Below are 16,137 nucleotides of genomic sequence, written 5' to 3' on the forward strand. Positions count from 1 at the left end.
CAGCGAGAGGCCCGCATACCGAAAAAAAAAAAAAAAAAAAAAAAAAGTTCCTGCAAAGATGTTAGCACATTTCTCAATTCTTAAAAGCACTCAACAAATTTAGCTGTTGATTTTTTGAACTGGTAAAAAAGCAGTGCCTGTATTCACCTGAAAATTCATCTCCATAAGCAAGTGCTTTGTCTTTTCATTGTTAGGATCATAGCAGTTTCAAACAAACAGAAGAGAGAAAGATAGAACAGCACAGCCCTTCTCAAATTGCTCACAGATCAGCTGGGCATCTTGTGAAAATGCAGATTCTGGTTCAGCAGGTCTGGGTGGGTCTGGGACTCCACAATTCTAACCAGCATCCCGGTGATGCGGATGCTGCAGGTCCCTGGACCACATCCTGAGTATCCAGGCGCTTGTGAATACCCATTCTCCATCACCCAGAGTTACCCATTTGGAACATTCTGCTGTGTTTGCTTCATCTATTTTTTTTCTCATTTTTTAAAAATTGAGGTGAAATTCACATAACCTACAGTTAACCATTTTAAAGCGTACAATTCAGTGGCATTTGGTACATTCACGATGTTGTGCAACCACCACCCCTATCTGTTTCTGGAACATTTCCATCACCCGAAAAGGAAACCCATCCCCATTACCAGTGACTCCCTATCCCCCTTCCCCCAGCCCCTGGCAACCACTAATCTGTGTTCTATGGATGTACCTATTCTGGACATTTCATCTATTTTTTAAAGTGTTTTAAATGACAGACACCACACTATTTCACGCTTAAATTCTTCAGTGTGCTTTCCAAAGTAATCAGAACATTTTCCTACATGTTCTTATGCTTGACAAGATTAGTCTTAACACCATAAGATCCATATTGAATTGTCCCCAAAACGTCTTTTACAGTAAGTTGTTTTTTGAGCCAAGATCTAAATGGCTACACATGGTCTCCAGTTTTTTGTTTTTAAATCTCTGTCCTCTGCCACACCCCCGACCCCCACCACCCCACGCTGTTAACTTTTTGAGGAAACCAGATGAGTTGAATGAAAACTGTCCCACCTCTGGGTGCATTGGTTTCCTCCATCTGCTGGGTTTCCTGTAACCTGGTAGTTAGATTTAAAGGTTATTGGTTCAAATCTGATTAGTTTGGGCGAGAGTCAGAATAGCGGTTACCTCTGTGGGGGGGGGGGGCGGGTTATCAACTGGGAAGGGGTGCGTGAAAACTTTTGGGAGGGGTGCTGGAAATGTTCTGCATCTTGGTCTGGGAAGTGGTCTCATAGGAGTGTAACAGGTAAGAATTAAAAAAGACATCTGGAAAGAAAATAAAAAAGAAATGACTGTAAAGAGGATGCTGTAGACATCCTGCATCCCATCAGGAGGCCCATCAATAGGGCCAGGCTCTCCCGGGATCTCAGCTGCTAAGATAGGACTCAAGAAAGGAATTTTTGTCTTGACCTGAAAAGAGTAGCCCAACCAGTAAAGAGCTTGCCTGAGGCCCGGGCTGGCTCCACAAGACATCAGTAGGGAAACCAAGTGTCCGAGTCCTGCCTGCCCCAGGGAAAGGGCAGCCACGGAGCCACCCCAGCCCTGGTCCTCGACACTGTGCCCACTGACCCCACTGCTCTTCTTCCTTTCTTCTCTAGTTCTACGGGGCCTCTGTTGCTTATGAAAATGCCCTGAGGGTATTCAACATTGTCTTCACTTCCCTCTTCTCTCTGGAATGTCTTCTCAAAGTCATGGCTTTTGGGATTCTGGTAAGTCCAGCCTTGGAGCTAGAGCTGTGGGTTAAGGGAAAGCCCAGAGGGGCACTGGGTGCTGGGTGGTGGTCTCCCCACCTGACCCCTCTGCCCCCAACCCCAATGGTGACTTGAGCATCCCTCCAACGTGCACAGATTCTACTTAGGCGTTCTTGTACTTACCAAGTAACACCAAACTCTGTGTCAGGCGCATATCTATTATTAAATGATGCGATGAGAGGGGTAATGATTCGTTTTGCAGACAAGGAAACTGAGATCCAGACAGGCAAGTCCATAGCATTCAAACTGTTCTAGCCACAATCGCAGTAAGAAATACATTTTGCAGTGGAGCCCAGTACTCAGACGTACAAACAGACAACCAAAATGAAATATTCACAGAATCTGTATCTCCCCTTAGCACATGCCCTATACTCTGAAGTTGTCTATCTCCTTGATTCCATGTCCCCGCCACCTCCCGCTTTTCTTTCCCCGCCCCCAGCCGCATGGCATGGCACTTAGAATCTTAGTTCCCTGACCAGGGATCAAACCCACGCTCCCTGCAGTGGAAATGCAGAGTCTTAACCACTGGACCGCCAGGGAACTCACGCCCCTCCCTTTTTAATGCAGTTCATGACCTACTAACTTGATTTCGTCTCCCACTAATGCAAGTGGTCTTAACCTGAGGCCCATTGACCCCCTAAGGGATCTATGGATGTAGGGTGGGGTGAGGGAGCCCAGGAAATAAGAGGTGAAAAAAATTACGTCTTTATTTTTCACCAGCTGCTAACTGGACTTTTGCTTTTCTTTCCATCCTGAAAGTAGACAGCAAACCCCCGCAGGATTACCAATATGATCTGTGTCACTGATAAAAATCAGGTGTTCTCATATCGCATCCCAGAGGTTGCAGGTAAGTCAGCCCTCCATATCCACAGGTTCTGCATCCACGGAGTCAACCAATTTGATTGGCAATTGGTTGAATCCACAGATGTGGGACCCGTGGATACAGAGGCCTGACTGTAAAGGACTTGAGGATATGCTTAACCCACCTCTCTGAAGAGAATGACCTACAGCCCGTGGTGTCAGCAGACCGAGGCTGGGGTCATACCTCGGCTTCCCAAGGTGGTAAAAGCTGTCGGCTTTGGCACCAGAGAGACCTCGAGTCCAATCGTATTCAGGCTGTGTCACCTCACCTCTCTGTCCTCCATTGCAAGAAAGGCCCATCCTCTGCCTCTCCCTCGAAAGAGCTCTTGCAAACCCCAAATGCAAATAATGTGTGTCTGGAGACTGAAGGTCCAAGCCTGACATGTTGCAAGCACTCAATAAATACCAGAAAGTGTTACAATAAAGCTCATCACCTGACCTTTCTCCTCCAAAGCAGTGGCTACCAAGCCTGCAACCCATCAGAAGCACTTAAAGTTGAATGATGCCCCAGACCCACCTCAAGAGATCCTTATTCATTTGGTGGGGTGGGAGCCCCTGAATCTGTTTTTTTTTAATTTATTTTTATTTTATCTGTGGCTGCGTCAGCTTTTTTTTTTAAATTAATTTATTAATTTATTATTTTTGGCTGTGTTGGGTCTTCGTTTCTGTGCGAGGGCTTTCTCCAGTTGCGGCAAGCAGGGGCCACTCTTCATCGCGGTGCACGGGCCTCTCACTATCGCGGCCTCTTGTTGCGGAGCACAGGCTCCAGATGCGCAGGCTCTGTCGTTGTGGCTCATGGGCCCAGTTGCTCCGCGCCATGTGGGATCCTCCCAGACCAGGGCTCGAACCCGTGTCCCCTGCATTGGCAGGCAGACTCTCAACCACTGCGCCACCAGGGAAGCCCCTGAATCTGTATTTTTCATGAGGACACCCAGGGGAACCCAACATACGGCCTGGGCCATTGGGCCCTGCACTGAGGACCAGCCAGGCAGGGGGAGGCACCCTGCAGTCAGGGCAATTGCACCAACTCAGAGTTCCAGTCTTGGGGATGCCACCTATGGTCTGTGTGACCCGGAACAGGTCACAGAACATATACCGGGAAGAACTCAGGCTCTCGAGTACCCATGCCTGGGTGTGAATCTTGCCTCAGACCCTTTCTAGCTGTGTGACCACAAGCAAGGCACTTGGCCTCTTTGCTCCTATGTATACATCTACAAGATGGGAGGATGACACATCCAGCCTCCCAGGGCTGAAGGGGGTGTGCGCATGAGCCCAGGCACAAGCCCTGCCCAATGCAGCTGTCTTGCAATTTTTTTTCATTCCCAGTCAATGTTCTGGTGGTGAAGTGATGCATTCTGCCAGGGGCTGGGACTCCATCTCCTCCACCCCTGACAATCCTGCAGGGCTCTGCACTACGCCTCCCCCTTCGGTTTTAGATGAAGCCCCAAGTTCCCCATGTGGAGTTTAAATGATAGAGGGGCTATCCAGGGGCTTGAGGCCTGTAGCCAAACACCTATAAAGTTGTCCTCGTTTGTGCTCCCCTAGAGGTAGAGCCTGAGACAAGCTTGAATGCAAGGAATTTATCTGGGAGGTGACTCCAGGAAGCCCCGTAGGGGAAAGAGGGTGTGAGACAGGGAAGGGAAGGCAGCCAGTACAGGGTATGTTGGTGAGCAGCTTCCCTATGGGTATTAACTGGGGTGCAGTTCCATGGAGGACCTCTGGGGTACAGCAGAGAGCACATACGCAGGTCATGTCACCCATGGTGGGGAGCTGGAGTATTTATCCTCCAGTGCCCATCTGTCATAGTCAAGGGTTGCTCCCAGAGGAGCTGTTAATTCCCCTATGCAGCTAGAGAAAGTCCCTGGGCAGAGTAACAAGGGTACACAGTCAAAATATGAGGGGGGGCTTCCCTGGCGGCGCAGTGGTTGGGGGTCCGCCTGCCGATGCAGGGGACACAGGTTCGTGCCCCGGTCCGGGAGGATCCCACGTGCTGCGGAGCAGCTGGGCCCGTGAGCCATGGCTGCTGAGCCTGCGCGTCCAGAGCCTGTGCTCCGCAGAGGGAGAGGCCACAACAGTGAGAGGCCCACGTACCGCAAAAAAAAAAAAAAAAAAATGAGGGGATATGGCTAGGGCCCCAGCAGCACCTGCTAAAATACCAAAAAGTGCCAGTGGAACCTGAACTCTTTTTAGACAACCATAAAACAACATCCATCTATTGAGCACCTACTATATACCAAACCCCACACTCAGTGACTCACATTCATCAGATTGTTGTTATACCTTTACCTTCCAGAAGAGGGCCCTGAGGCCCAAGCAGTCCAACTCCGAGGACATTTGATTCGTACATGCTAAAAGAATTTGATCCTGGGAAGCACAGATCCAAAGCCTGTGTCCTTCTCTGTGAGGCAGAGGGGCTGCCGCTGGGTCAGGTGCTCAGGGGAGACATGACTGCTCAGAATGGGGCCCAAGCCCCGATCTGGCCTCTGCTTTTGTGAGGTTGCTGGGAAGGCCTGTGTTTAGCATGGGTCCCACCAAGCCTTAAGGGAAGGGCCGTCTATTTGAGCCAGACCCTTAGATCCAGGCAGGGGTGCTACTTGTTGTGGGCTCAAACTGTGTGAAATATTTCAGTATTTTTTTTAATATTTATTTATTTATTTGGTTGCACCGGGTCTTAGTTGCGGCACGCGGGCTCCTTAGTTGTGGCATGCAAACTCTTAGTTGCGGCATGCATGTGGGATCTAATTCCCTGACCAGAAATTAAACCCAGGCCCCCTGCATTGGGAGCGTGGAGTCTTAACCACTGCGCCACCAGGAAGTCCCAATATTTCAGTATTTTCACAACAGCATACTATACCTGTGTGTCCCACTTGAGCCAGAACCCAGCCCAGGGATATACCAGTCAGGATAGCTCAAGTTAAGCTGTGGTAACAAACACCACTTTGTTGCTCCAGTCAACAAAGGGTTTACTCAGAGACCCAGGCTCACTGAGCAGCCATCATCTGGAACATTACTGGACACCAGGTCCAGGGTTGAGAGAGTTCTGGCGGGTCCTGCACTGGCCAGAAAGTGACTCCCGCTGCCTCTGTTCGCAACCCATCGGCTGTAACTAGACACACAACCTTATCTAACCACGAGGGGGCTAGGAAGTGTAGCCTCGTCTATGCCCAGAAGGCCTCTGCACCCTTCTTCCTAACCCCCTTCTCCAGATTAGGAAATGGAGGCACAGAGAGGTTAAGTCACTGACCCACAGCCACACAGCTGGATGGTAGCAGAGCTGGCATGTGAACCCAGAGGCTGCTGTCTTAGCAAGTGTGCTATAAGCATGGTCCTGATTCAGCAGGGTCCTGTCCATAGACTCTGGGCTTGCCCAGACCTGGGTTCAAATCCTGACTCTTCACCTCTATGCTGTCTGAGGTGAGCATCTTAGCTCTCTGAGCCCCAGTCGCCTAATATAAAATGGGTGATAAACCTTCCTTCCGAGGGTCTTCATGAGGATCCCAGTGACATCATTTATGCAGCATCCGAGGTCTCAGAGAGACCTTGGAACTGTTGGAACTTGGAACTGTTGGAGAAACAGGGCACAGCCCAGAAAGGCAGCCCTCCCCCACAATAGAGCTGAAGCGGCACCCGGAGACCCCCCTCTGGGGCCAAGCAAGCCGTGGGAAGGCTGGGGGGTTCCAGGGAGGGGGGACTCAGAACAGGTGATACTGAGAAGTCCATCCAGCAACATTTTGCTGTTTGAATGACTGTAACTGTCCCGGGCACCTGACTGGTCTGCAGCTGTGCCCCTAATGGGCCCCCTGGACTGGACTTGGGGGCCAGCCACGGAGCCCTATGTTGGCATCTCTATCTTGTGGGTCCCCATTCTAGAATTATTTCCGCGATGCCTGGAACATCTTCGACTTTGTGACTGTTCTGGGCAGCATCACCGACATCCTGGTGACTGAGTTTGGGGTAAGTTTCCCGCCGGCTTCTCTCTGGGCAGTTCCTGGCTCGACTGGGAGGGGCGAGGAAGAGGTCATCAAGAAGCAGTGGGTCCCGACAGCCACAGCTGGCTCAAGCCAGCGCTTGACCATGACCAAAGAGGGAGAAGTGGGGCCCCTGGGAGCAAGGGCAGCCCCTCAGGAGGGTGATGCAGGGAGACGGGGATGTCCGAAGCCACCGCCATGGGGCTAGCACTGCAATGTGAACTTCCCTGCCTCTTGGCTACCGACTTATGATTAAATAATGTGGATGAGCTCACTGAGAAAACTGAGACACTTAAAGGATCCCAAGGCTGAGCCCCACCCCCCAAACACCACACAGTGTTGGGGGCCCAGAGGGAACCAGCTTCAAGTCCATTCTGCTTGAACTAACCATGTTCTGGCTCACGGGGAGGAGGGGGCCATGGCCCTTGGGTTAATGGGGGGACACCATTCCCAGGACCTTAGGAGGGTCCCTGGGACATGTGTCTTCCTCTATCCCCAGGCCTGGGAGGTTCTCAAAGTGTGTGTGTGTGGGGGGGTCGCTGGACCTCGCTGTGGTGGCCCCTCACAGGGCCACATTGTCTGGAAGACACAGGTCCCAGAGCTCCTGCCCCACACCCCCTCCCTGGCCATTTGCCAGTGAGCCTAGGCTTGAGGGCCCTCGGGAGGCTGTGGGGAGGATAGGAGGTCCTCACAGGTGAAGCAAAAGGGCAAAGAGTGTCAGAGCCAAGGGCCGGGGGTGGTAACAACCTTGTCATAATAACAATAATAAAAGCTGACAGGGACGGCCAGGCACTGTGCCAAGCGTTTTACGTGGATTAGCTCGTGGTACAGGTCAGGGGCTCAGCATATAAAAGAATTCCTTTAGAGGGTTCAACTGAAGGGATCCAAAAGCAGAGACTATTCACAGAGCGGAGGGGAAGGGGCCCAGCACCCAACCACCATGGGGAGCTGTTACCTGCCCAGGTGCTGAAGTCAGAGAGGGGCCGCCTGGTGGGAGCTGTGAACATGGAGGGACAGAGCTCCTGCCAGAGACAGGGCCAAAGCAGGCATGAAGCATCGGGGGAGAAATACCCCTACCTTTCTCTTCTCCCACCCTCTATCTCCTGCCAGCCACTTCCATTGGCCAAGACCAGCCAGAAAGGAGCCAGAAGGCCAGAGAGCCAGGGCGATGCTCAGAACAGGCAGAGGAGAACAGAGAATAGATCTGGGTGGGGTGGGGCCCGAAGAAGAGGGTGTTGCCCCGTTTCACAGATGAGGAAACTGATGCTCAATGCTGAGGAGAATGAGGGACCTACTTAAAGTCATGCAGCCAGACCTGGTGACTGCTGAGGGCACACTGGTGTTCCCCGGGGCGTCCCTAACTGAGCCCCCAGCAACAAAGGGATCAATTGGCCCACTCTTCTATCCTGGAAGCCTGATAGGATTGGGAAGCTACACAGAAGAGGAGCCATTCTCTGACACATCCCCCATACCCCCACCCAAGTGGTATCCTGGCCACAATTCTTTGCCTTCAGCTTCAGTGAACCAGAAGTTCCCCCTTCCCCCGTCTCACCCCTGACACCTTCCTCTAGAGAGGTCATGCCCAGCTGTGGGCTATCCCCATTGGGGTGCCCCCACCTGGCCACTGTCCCCTGGCAGAGGGCCAGAGCTTAGACCTCATCTTCTGTCCTAAGTTTCTAAGAGATCTGGAGCTTCTCCTGGCAGTCAAAATTTCTTGCCATCCAGCTGAAGACAAGACAGCCTTGAACCAATATCCCTCTGGGTCAAGAGGTGAGAAGGGGTGACCCACCAGCCCAGTAGGGCAGGTAGAGGAAGATGATTGAAGCTCTAGTTGCCAGTAAGAGATCTGTAGGACTGGACCCCAACGGCTTGTTCTCCTGGCTGCAAGATATGGGAGGGCAGGAGGATGGGGCAGGAGAATGGGGCACGGAATCCAATTCAGGGATATCAGGACTATTGTGGGAGTCAAACAGCCCTCCCCTATGAGCTGTTTGACCCTGGGTAACTTGTATTACCTTTTCTCGTCCTGTGTTTGGGACTAACCTTCATAACCAGCCTCCTCAGACCCTTGCAAGCCTCACGTTCATTCATGCATTCATAGAAGCATGCATTAAGCACCTGCTGTATGCCAGGCATTGTTAGAGGTGCCAGGAACAGAGCAAAACAGACAAGAATGCCTGCCCCCAGAAGGCTGACATTCTAGGGCAAGAGATGGCAACTTTGAACAAATCAGAGCGATTGACGTAAAGTGCTTGGCACAGAACCTGCCAGGAATTAGTTCACGAATTGTGGTTATTATTATTGCTATTGCTGTTATTACTGTGAACGTACTTGGATTGCGGTTTGTTAGGCAGCCCCTCAGCCCTGAATTATAATCATTTGGCGGGAAAGCTAGAGGGTGGGCATTTGGACCCTTTTAGGAGGATAAACGCCCAACCTGGAGGTGGGGAAGGTTTGCCCTGCTAGGCAAGGAGCCCTCAGCAGCCCCTTTTCTGCCTCCCAGGTAAGCCCACTAAGTCTGAGGCCAGACAGAGCTCAGCCAGGCTGAGGCAAGGGGAGCCAGACCATTGGGAGGGCAAGGCCCCAGGGTTTCGGGGGAGGGGGGGAGAGGGTATGAGGCCCACCGGGCCTCAGCTGCCACCCACAAGTGGCTGGGGTGACGTGGGTTTGCCCTGCGTGCGATGGATAATGACTGTGTTTCTTGTCTTGTCTCTTTTCATGCCTGCTCTTTAAACTGTATATTGGCACAACGCCGTCTGAAAAACTCATCCAATCAAAATGCACTATGAAATTCATTTGTTCATCCATGACGTGGTCTGTGTGTTCATACACCAATGACTATCTCCCAACCCACCACCACCACCCCCACTCCCCGCCCGGGAACCGAAACCCATTGGTTTTTTTGGCACTGGTTACAAATCAACCTAAAAAACGCTGAACACGCCTCCCCAACTGCCCCTGCCCGCCTGCTCCCCCTCCATCTTCAACATCTGCATCTAGAATCCGGTTGGTCTTACTTCTTTCTGAAGTCTAAATGCCTTACATTAACTGTGAACGCATCTTCTCGCATCAGCATTGCATGTCACGCCCTGGGCTTTCGAAGCTTGGATTGCCTGATGCAACCCCCTATCCCCACCCCCCATGTCTGTCCATCTCTCCAGACCCTCCCGACCCGACCCGACCCGCTTCCTTGTTCCTGCAGCCTCTCTTCCTCTGGTTGGTATTGGGTTCTGAATTAGGGTTTTCCGTTTGGGTTGGCTTGTGTCTTCTGCAGAGAAAAGGGTGGGTTTGCCCCATGCAACACCTCCAACGGGACGGGTTGGCTGGCTGAGTCTCCCACCCCATTCCTGTACTCAGAGCCATCAGGCACTCTCTCACACCACTCCTGTCCCTGGCTAACTCCATGGATCCCGGGGCCCCAGGAAAGCTCCAACAGTCCTCACCCCATTCCAAGCCCACGAGCTCTTCGGGCTTGACCAGCAGCGATGTAAATCTCCAAGTCTGATGGAGGAGGTCTGAGGGCCTTGCAATGTGCAGGCAAAGACGCTCACATGAGGGGGACTCAGAATGGCCAGAACCGGTGCTGGCTGAACGGCCAGGACTCAGGTCTGGCTGCTTCCAGATGGACCGGCTAGCTGACGCCCTCTCCTGGAGCCCTGATCTGCATGTACTCCTGTTCCCCTCCCCCCACCCAGACACGGTCACTAAACACATGTGCTCTCTCCTCTATCCTGTTCAGTCTCTGAGTCTCGTTGCCTCTTCCTCTCTGTCATTGTCTCTCCCTTTCTCTTTTTTTGCTGTTGCAATCTCCCTCTCTTGATCCTCCCCCACCCCCTGACACACACACACACACATGCACACACTATCCCTCCCTTCTGTTATATCCGTCCTCCCTGCAGACCCACACCCACACCCTGGATGCACCGTGTCCATCTCTCCCTCGCCTCACTTATTCAGCTCTGCACACTTGCACACTCCTTACTCTGTTAAATCCCACCTGCCTCTGCCCTTCCCCCACCATCCTCTGAGCCCCTTTGAAGGACCCGCAATGGCATCTTTGCACCGGGATCCCTGCCCTGCTAGCCATACACAGACACTCATCCACCAAACACTTAATGAGCCCCAATTCGGTGCCACAGATGGAGGGTTGGGCAGAAGGGGACACCATCACTGCCCCCACCCCCTATGTCACCTACACAGGTGGGGGGAGGCAGGCATTGGGGAAATAACCCCTGAGACCCACTTGAAATTGTAACTGTGTTGCAAGCTGAAGGATGAGCAGCGTTAACAACGTGGAGAGGGGGAGAAAAGGGCATTTGAGGCCCAGGATAGCATGTGCAAAAGTCCTGTGGCAGGTCGGAGCACGCAGGGGTCAGGGTCTGCAAGTGACAGGGTGTGGCTGGAGCAAAGAGCAGAGGAACGCTGACCCAGAGAAAGTGAAGAGGGCAGAAGGGGACAGGACCTTGGGGCCTTGTTGTGGGAGCCTGGGAGGATTTGGAGCAGGGGAGGTGTGATCGGAAGTGCGGTTAGACCAGACCCTGCAGCTGCAGAGCAGGGAGTGGGCAGGCAGTGGACTGGGCTGGAAGTGAGCACCAGGAATCCCAAGGAGAGATGACAGCAGAGGAAGCAGGAGCAATGGGAGGACTGGCCGTCTGACCAGGGATCTCTCCAGGACCTGGAGAAGGGTTGGGTCTGGGCTCGGGGGAGAGAGGTGCCTGGAGGACTTGAGTCTGCCTTGAACTGGGAGATGGAAGTTAGGGAATGCCAGGAGAGGGCCAGGTTAGGGGAATAGCACAAGTGTGGGCACAGTGGGCTTGAAGTGCCCTGAAGGGCACCCCAGAAGAAGTCAGGTAGGCAGTGGGTTAGTGGGTCTGGAGTGCAGAGGCAAAATCTGGGCTGGAGGTGGGGTCTGCGGGTGCAGGACTTCTCTGGAGCCCTCAGGAGGGTGGTCCCCATGTCCTTCTGAGTACTCGCACCCCCCCCAAACACAGCAAGCCTTCCAGGGCCCACATCACTCCCCTTCAGCCTAGAACCAGGAAGCACTGGGCAGGGTTGGAGGAGAGGACAGCTATTCCTTCCTGGCTGTGGACAAAAAGATGGAAGCTAGGAAGAAGAAAGTCTGAAGTTCTGGGAGCACTTGAAGGACTCTATGCAAACCCAGGAAGAGATGGAGGGGTGGATGAGGGCAGACTGGAACCTTCCCCTGCCCTGTCACCTGGACCTCTTTCATTTCCACCCCTACTTCCCCGTGTGTCTCCTGTCTCCCTGGCCCCAAGAAGGTCAGCATGCTCTCTGCACGCGTCTCCCTGCAAACCCCCCTTCTTTCTCCTCATGGTAGCAGTCCCTACCGCCCCGCTCTGCCCCGAGCCCCCAGAGGCTGCTTCCAGGGCCCGCCTGACTTTGCATGAGTCCACATGTTATGCCCTGCCCCGTGAAGGGATGGCTTGTACTCTGGGGATGGACGGGAGGGGACTGGGGACACCTGGGCCATCGGCCCTGTCCCCAGATGGAGCTGGGTGGCCAAGCAGGGCTGGGAGTCAGGTCAACAGGGCACGGAGAGTGACTGTCACCCAAGCTGAGTTTGGGGGTTGATTCGAGGCGCTTGAGAGATTCTCACAGTGGTTAGGCCCAAATGTGGTCAGGGTAGGATCCCTACACCCCTCCCCCATCCTAGAGGCCTAAGGGTCAACTGATGTGTCCCAGAGAGCACCCTAGACTTTTCCAGAAATCCCAGAGGCCTCTTGCCAACCTCAGAAATTCCTTGAAACCCCTCTCTCTGTCTCTCAGCTCCCAGGCCAGAGCTAGCTCGATCCAGTGGCTGGGAAGCCCTCAGGAACCACCACATAGGATGCCCATATAATTCACTGTCCAAACTCTTGAGACCGAAAGCGGTGCTGTGACTGTTGGGGCAACCTGTATGATCACCCCTGTGCCATTTGCAGGGTGAGAGCTAGGCCAGTTTAAACGTTGCTACATGGCCTGTATCTAGCACTCCTCCAAGTCCCCTTAAGGCCCCTTTGCCTCCAACCCACTGATCAGTGGTGGTATCCATGCCTACCTGAAGCAGGAGTCTCAAACTCAAATGCCTCTGGGGACCAAGCAGATGCCGTAAGCCAGGAAACCAGTTCCATTTCTAGTATGTGGGAACCTTGGCAAACTGGAGGAAACATGGCCTGCTTCACGGCGGGCAGGCACATCTGAGCCTCAAGTAACTCTACCAGTGGAAGCAGCCTCAGGGTTGCCTGAAAGCCAGATTTGGGGGCAAAATCTGACTTCTAAACACTAGGAGCTATTTTTAATTTCTAAAGGAAAACTGCTCAGGCCCAACAAAATAGATTCATTGGCCAGATCTGGTCCCACCAGAGGCCCCAGCAGACAAGCCCCTGGACAGTCACGTAAGACCCACCATCTCCATAGCTGTCTCCCCACCCCTACCCCGACCTGGGGTTCTTCTGGTTCGGGAGGGAGGAGGTAGAGGCAGTGACTAGACAGGGGGCCTTTGAGCAGAGGCGGGGTCCACCCAGGGAGGTCCTGGGGGCAGGGACAGCCCCACCTCCCGGCCCCCAGCACCGGCCCCTCGGTGGGCCTGGGCTGATGGCGAGCTCACCCACCCACGGGCGCTGCGTACTTCCTGCTTCCTGCAGGCCTGGTCCCGTGCTACTCCACCCAGCTCCAGAAGCTGAGAAGCCATCCCTGAGAGGGGGGAAAGGGCCCCAAATGCATCTTCTCCGACTCAGCGGGCAGCGAGGACTCGCCCTGCAGCCGAACAGCCCCAGCTCCCTCCCGTCCTCCCCATTCCCGCTCGCCAAGGGGGTAAGAAAAGATGCTCTTCCGCTTCTCCAATTGGCTTGAGCCACTGCTCCTCTTGGCCGTGGGGTGAGGTCAGGGCGGGCAGGAGAGGGTGGGCAGCTCAGCAGGGCAGGGCAGGGTGCCCAGTGAGTCCCATGACAGATGCATTTCTGGCCCAGAGCGTAACATGCCCTCGGAACCCACACATGTCCACCAGGCCTGAGCGTGCTGGCTGCCCCCACCCCGCCCTGGTGTTTGTGCATCGTACACGTGTGATGGATTCGGCAACTTGACCCGCTTGTGTCCTATTGTCTCAGTGCATTTGGTTGTTGGGAGAAACAAAAACCATCTCGATATTTTTCCTGATTGGATGATTCGGATATATTTTCTTTTCCTTGTTCTTTTGTTATTTCTTCCACGATGACCCACCCACATTCCTTTCTCTTCCTTCTTTTTTCTTTCCTTTCCCCATGGAGGGTGGGGATGGCAGGGAGGGTTTATGCCTTTGAGTTGATGCCTTTTCCTCCCTCTCACCCTTCCTCCTCCCCACACCCCCTTCGTTTTTTCGAAGTTTTTCCTCCACACCATTGCATTAATAGCGCTTTCTCTCCTCTTTACCTGGGGTCTGGCTTGCTTTTTCCTATTGGTTGGCTTCATGTAGGGGCCGCTGTGAGTGGTGACAGCTCTGAGCCCCTGGGGGTGGGTGGATGGTCACCCCTCTTTCTCCATCTCCCCAGAATAACTTCATCAACCTGAGTTTCCTGCGCCTCTTCCGAGCGGCCCGGCTCATCAAACTCCTCCGTCAGGGTTACACCATCCGAATTCTTCTCTGGACCTTTGTACAGTCCTTCAAGGTGAGCCCCTGCCCCTGCCTCTAGCCCAGGGCTGAGAAGAAATATCAGGATCCCCCCACCCCAACCTGCTCTGGCTGAATCTAGAAATCGGGGAAATGCCTCTATGATACACCTTGCTGAGAATGTGTTCTATGCAGGAGTCTTGTCTAACTTCCTGCCCTGGTGTGTCTTGAGAGCTCCAAGGGGAATCTCCCAGAGTCACCAAAGAGGCCCACCAACCCTGGCACCACTCTGGCACAGCATGCAGCCACCCCATGGGGGTGGAGCACTGGGACAAATGAAGGAAACAGGGGCCCCCAGCACTATTAATTGCCTTCCTTCCCACCAGGCCTTGCCCTATGTCTGTCTGCTGATTGCCATGCTTTTCTTCATCTACGCCATCATTGGGATGCAGGTGAGTGCCAGCCCCCCTAATGTTCCCAGAGCACTCCCAAGGAGGGCCACCGCCCTTAGGTGGGGGTGGGTTAAGGGAGCCCAGTTCAGAGAGGCAGCCCTGAAGGTTGAGTGGAGTTTTCCCGGAGCCACTAGGGGGCGTGGCCACCCCTAATGATCACCATCTAATTCCCCAGGTGTTTGGCAACATTGGCATCGACATAGAGGACGAGGACAGTGATGAGGATGAATTCCAAATCACTGAGCACAATAACTTCCGGACCTTCTTCCAGGCCCTCATGCTTCTCTTCCGGTGAGAGGGGGGCACAGTTTCATCCTTCTCTTCTGGTTGCGGGGGGGGGGGGGTGCGTGCCCTCAACCTTCTGTTCCACTGAGGTTTGGAGTGGGCGTGGGGGGCCAAGGGACCCTGGCAGGGCAGGAGCTGAAGGCCCTGGGACGTAAACATGAAGGCATCTTCAGGCATTATCTCACTGAATCCTCCTGAGCATCCTATCGAGGGATTCTTGGCAACCACACCTGACAGATGAGGAAAAAGGCTTATAGACTCTGAATAGACTCTGAGGCTTGATTCTTAATCCTGGCTACACTTAGGGTTCCTTCATTCATTCATCAGAGGTTTATTGAGCACCTATTGTGTGCCAGGCACTGCTGTAAATACTGGGAACAAAGCAGAGACAACATTCTCTGCCCTCTGGGTGCTTATATTCCCATGGGGGAGGCAGACAATCAATAATCAAATTATAGCGGATACTAGAAGGAGATAAAATTCAAGATTAAGAGAGACATGGAGGCACAAAAGAACAAATAATGTGTGATTCCACTTACCTGAGGTACCCAAAATGGGCAAATTCTTAGGGGGAAAAACTAGAATCAATATTGTCAGGGGCTGGGAGAGGGGAATAGGGGGAGTTATTGTTTAATGGGGTACAATTTTTCAGTTTGGGATGATAAAAAGGTTCTGGAGGTGGATAGTGGTGATGGTTGCATGGCACTTTAAATGTGCTTATTGCCATTGAATTATACACTTAAATGCTTAAAATTATTACATTTATGTATATTTTTGTCACACTAAATTTTTTTCTCAAGTAACAACTGAAAAAAAAAAAAGGAAGGCTGACAGGTCATGCCTCCCTTGAGGAGGGTGATATTTGAGAGAAATAGTTGAGAGAGGGAGCCATGTGGATATCTGGGGAAGGGCAGTCCAGGTAGAGGGTACAGCAAGTGCAAAGGCCCTGAGGCAGGAGCATAGCTCTCATGTTGGAGGACAGCAAGGAGACCAGTGTGCCTGGAGCAGAGTAGCCTGAGAAAGAAATAAGAAATGACAATCACCTGGAGAGAGGGAAGCTTTTGAAACATACCTATGTCTCCAGGCCACATCCCAAACCAGTTAAATCCAAGTCTGTGGGAATGGGGCACTGGCATCAGCATTTTTAAAAAACATTCTCCTTGGGCTTTAATGCACAGCAGCCAAGGATGAGAATCCCCCTT

General features: G+C 52.9%; 1 protein-coding gene across 5 annotated transcripts in view; it reads left to right on the forward strand.

Moving 5' to 3' along the window:
* CACNA1A (calcium voltage-gated channel subunit alpha1 A) overlaps positions 1-16,137 on the forward strand; it is a gene marked incomplete at both ends in the record, with an annotated part of 240,998 nt that overhangs the window by 198,874 nt on the left and 25,987 nt on the right. For all 5 annotated transcript variants that reach the window (XM_082621831.1, XM_082621833.1, XM_082621835.1 and 2 more), the window contains 5 exons: positions 1,632-1,742; positions 6,516-6,599; positions 14,140-14,256; positions 14,585-14,650; positions 14,826-14,941. In XM_082621831.1, coding sequence (XP_082477957.1) covers positions 1,632-1,742; positions 6,516-6,599; positions 14,140-14,256; positions 14,585-14,650; positions 14,826-14,941 — 494 coding nt within the window. The remainder of the gene's footprint in view (positions 1-1,631; positions 1,743-6,515; positions 6,600-14,139; positions 14,257-14,584; positions 14,651-14,825; positions 14,942-16,137) is intronic.

Source organism: Mesoplodon mirus, assembly GCF_964341445.2.
Source record: "Mesoplodon mirus genome assembly, chromosome: 5".
Taxonomy (NCBI): Eukaryota; Metazoa; Chordata; class Mammalia; order Artiodactyla; family Ziphiidae; genus Mesoplodon; species Mesoplodon mirus.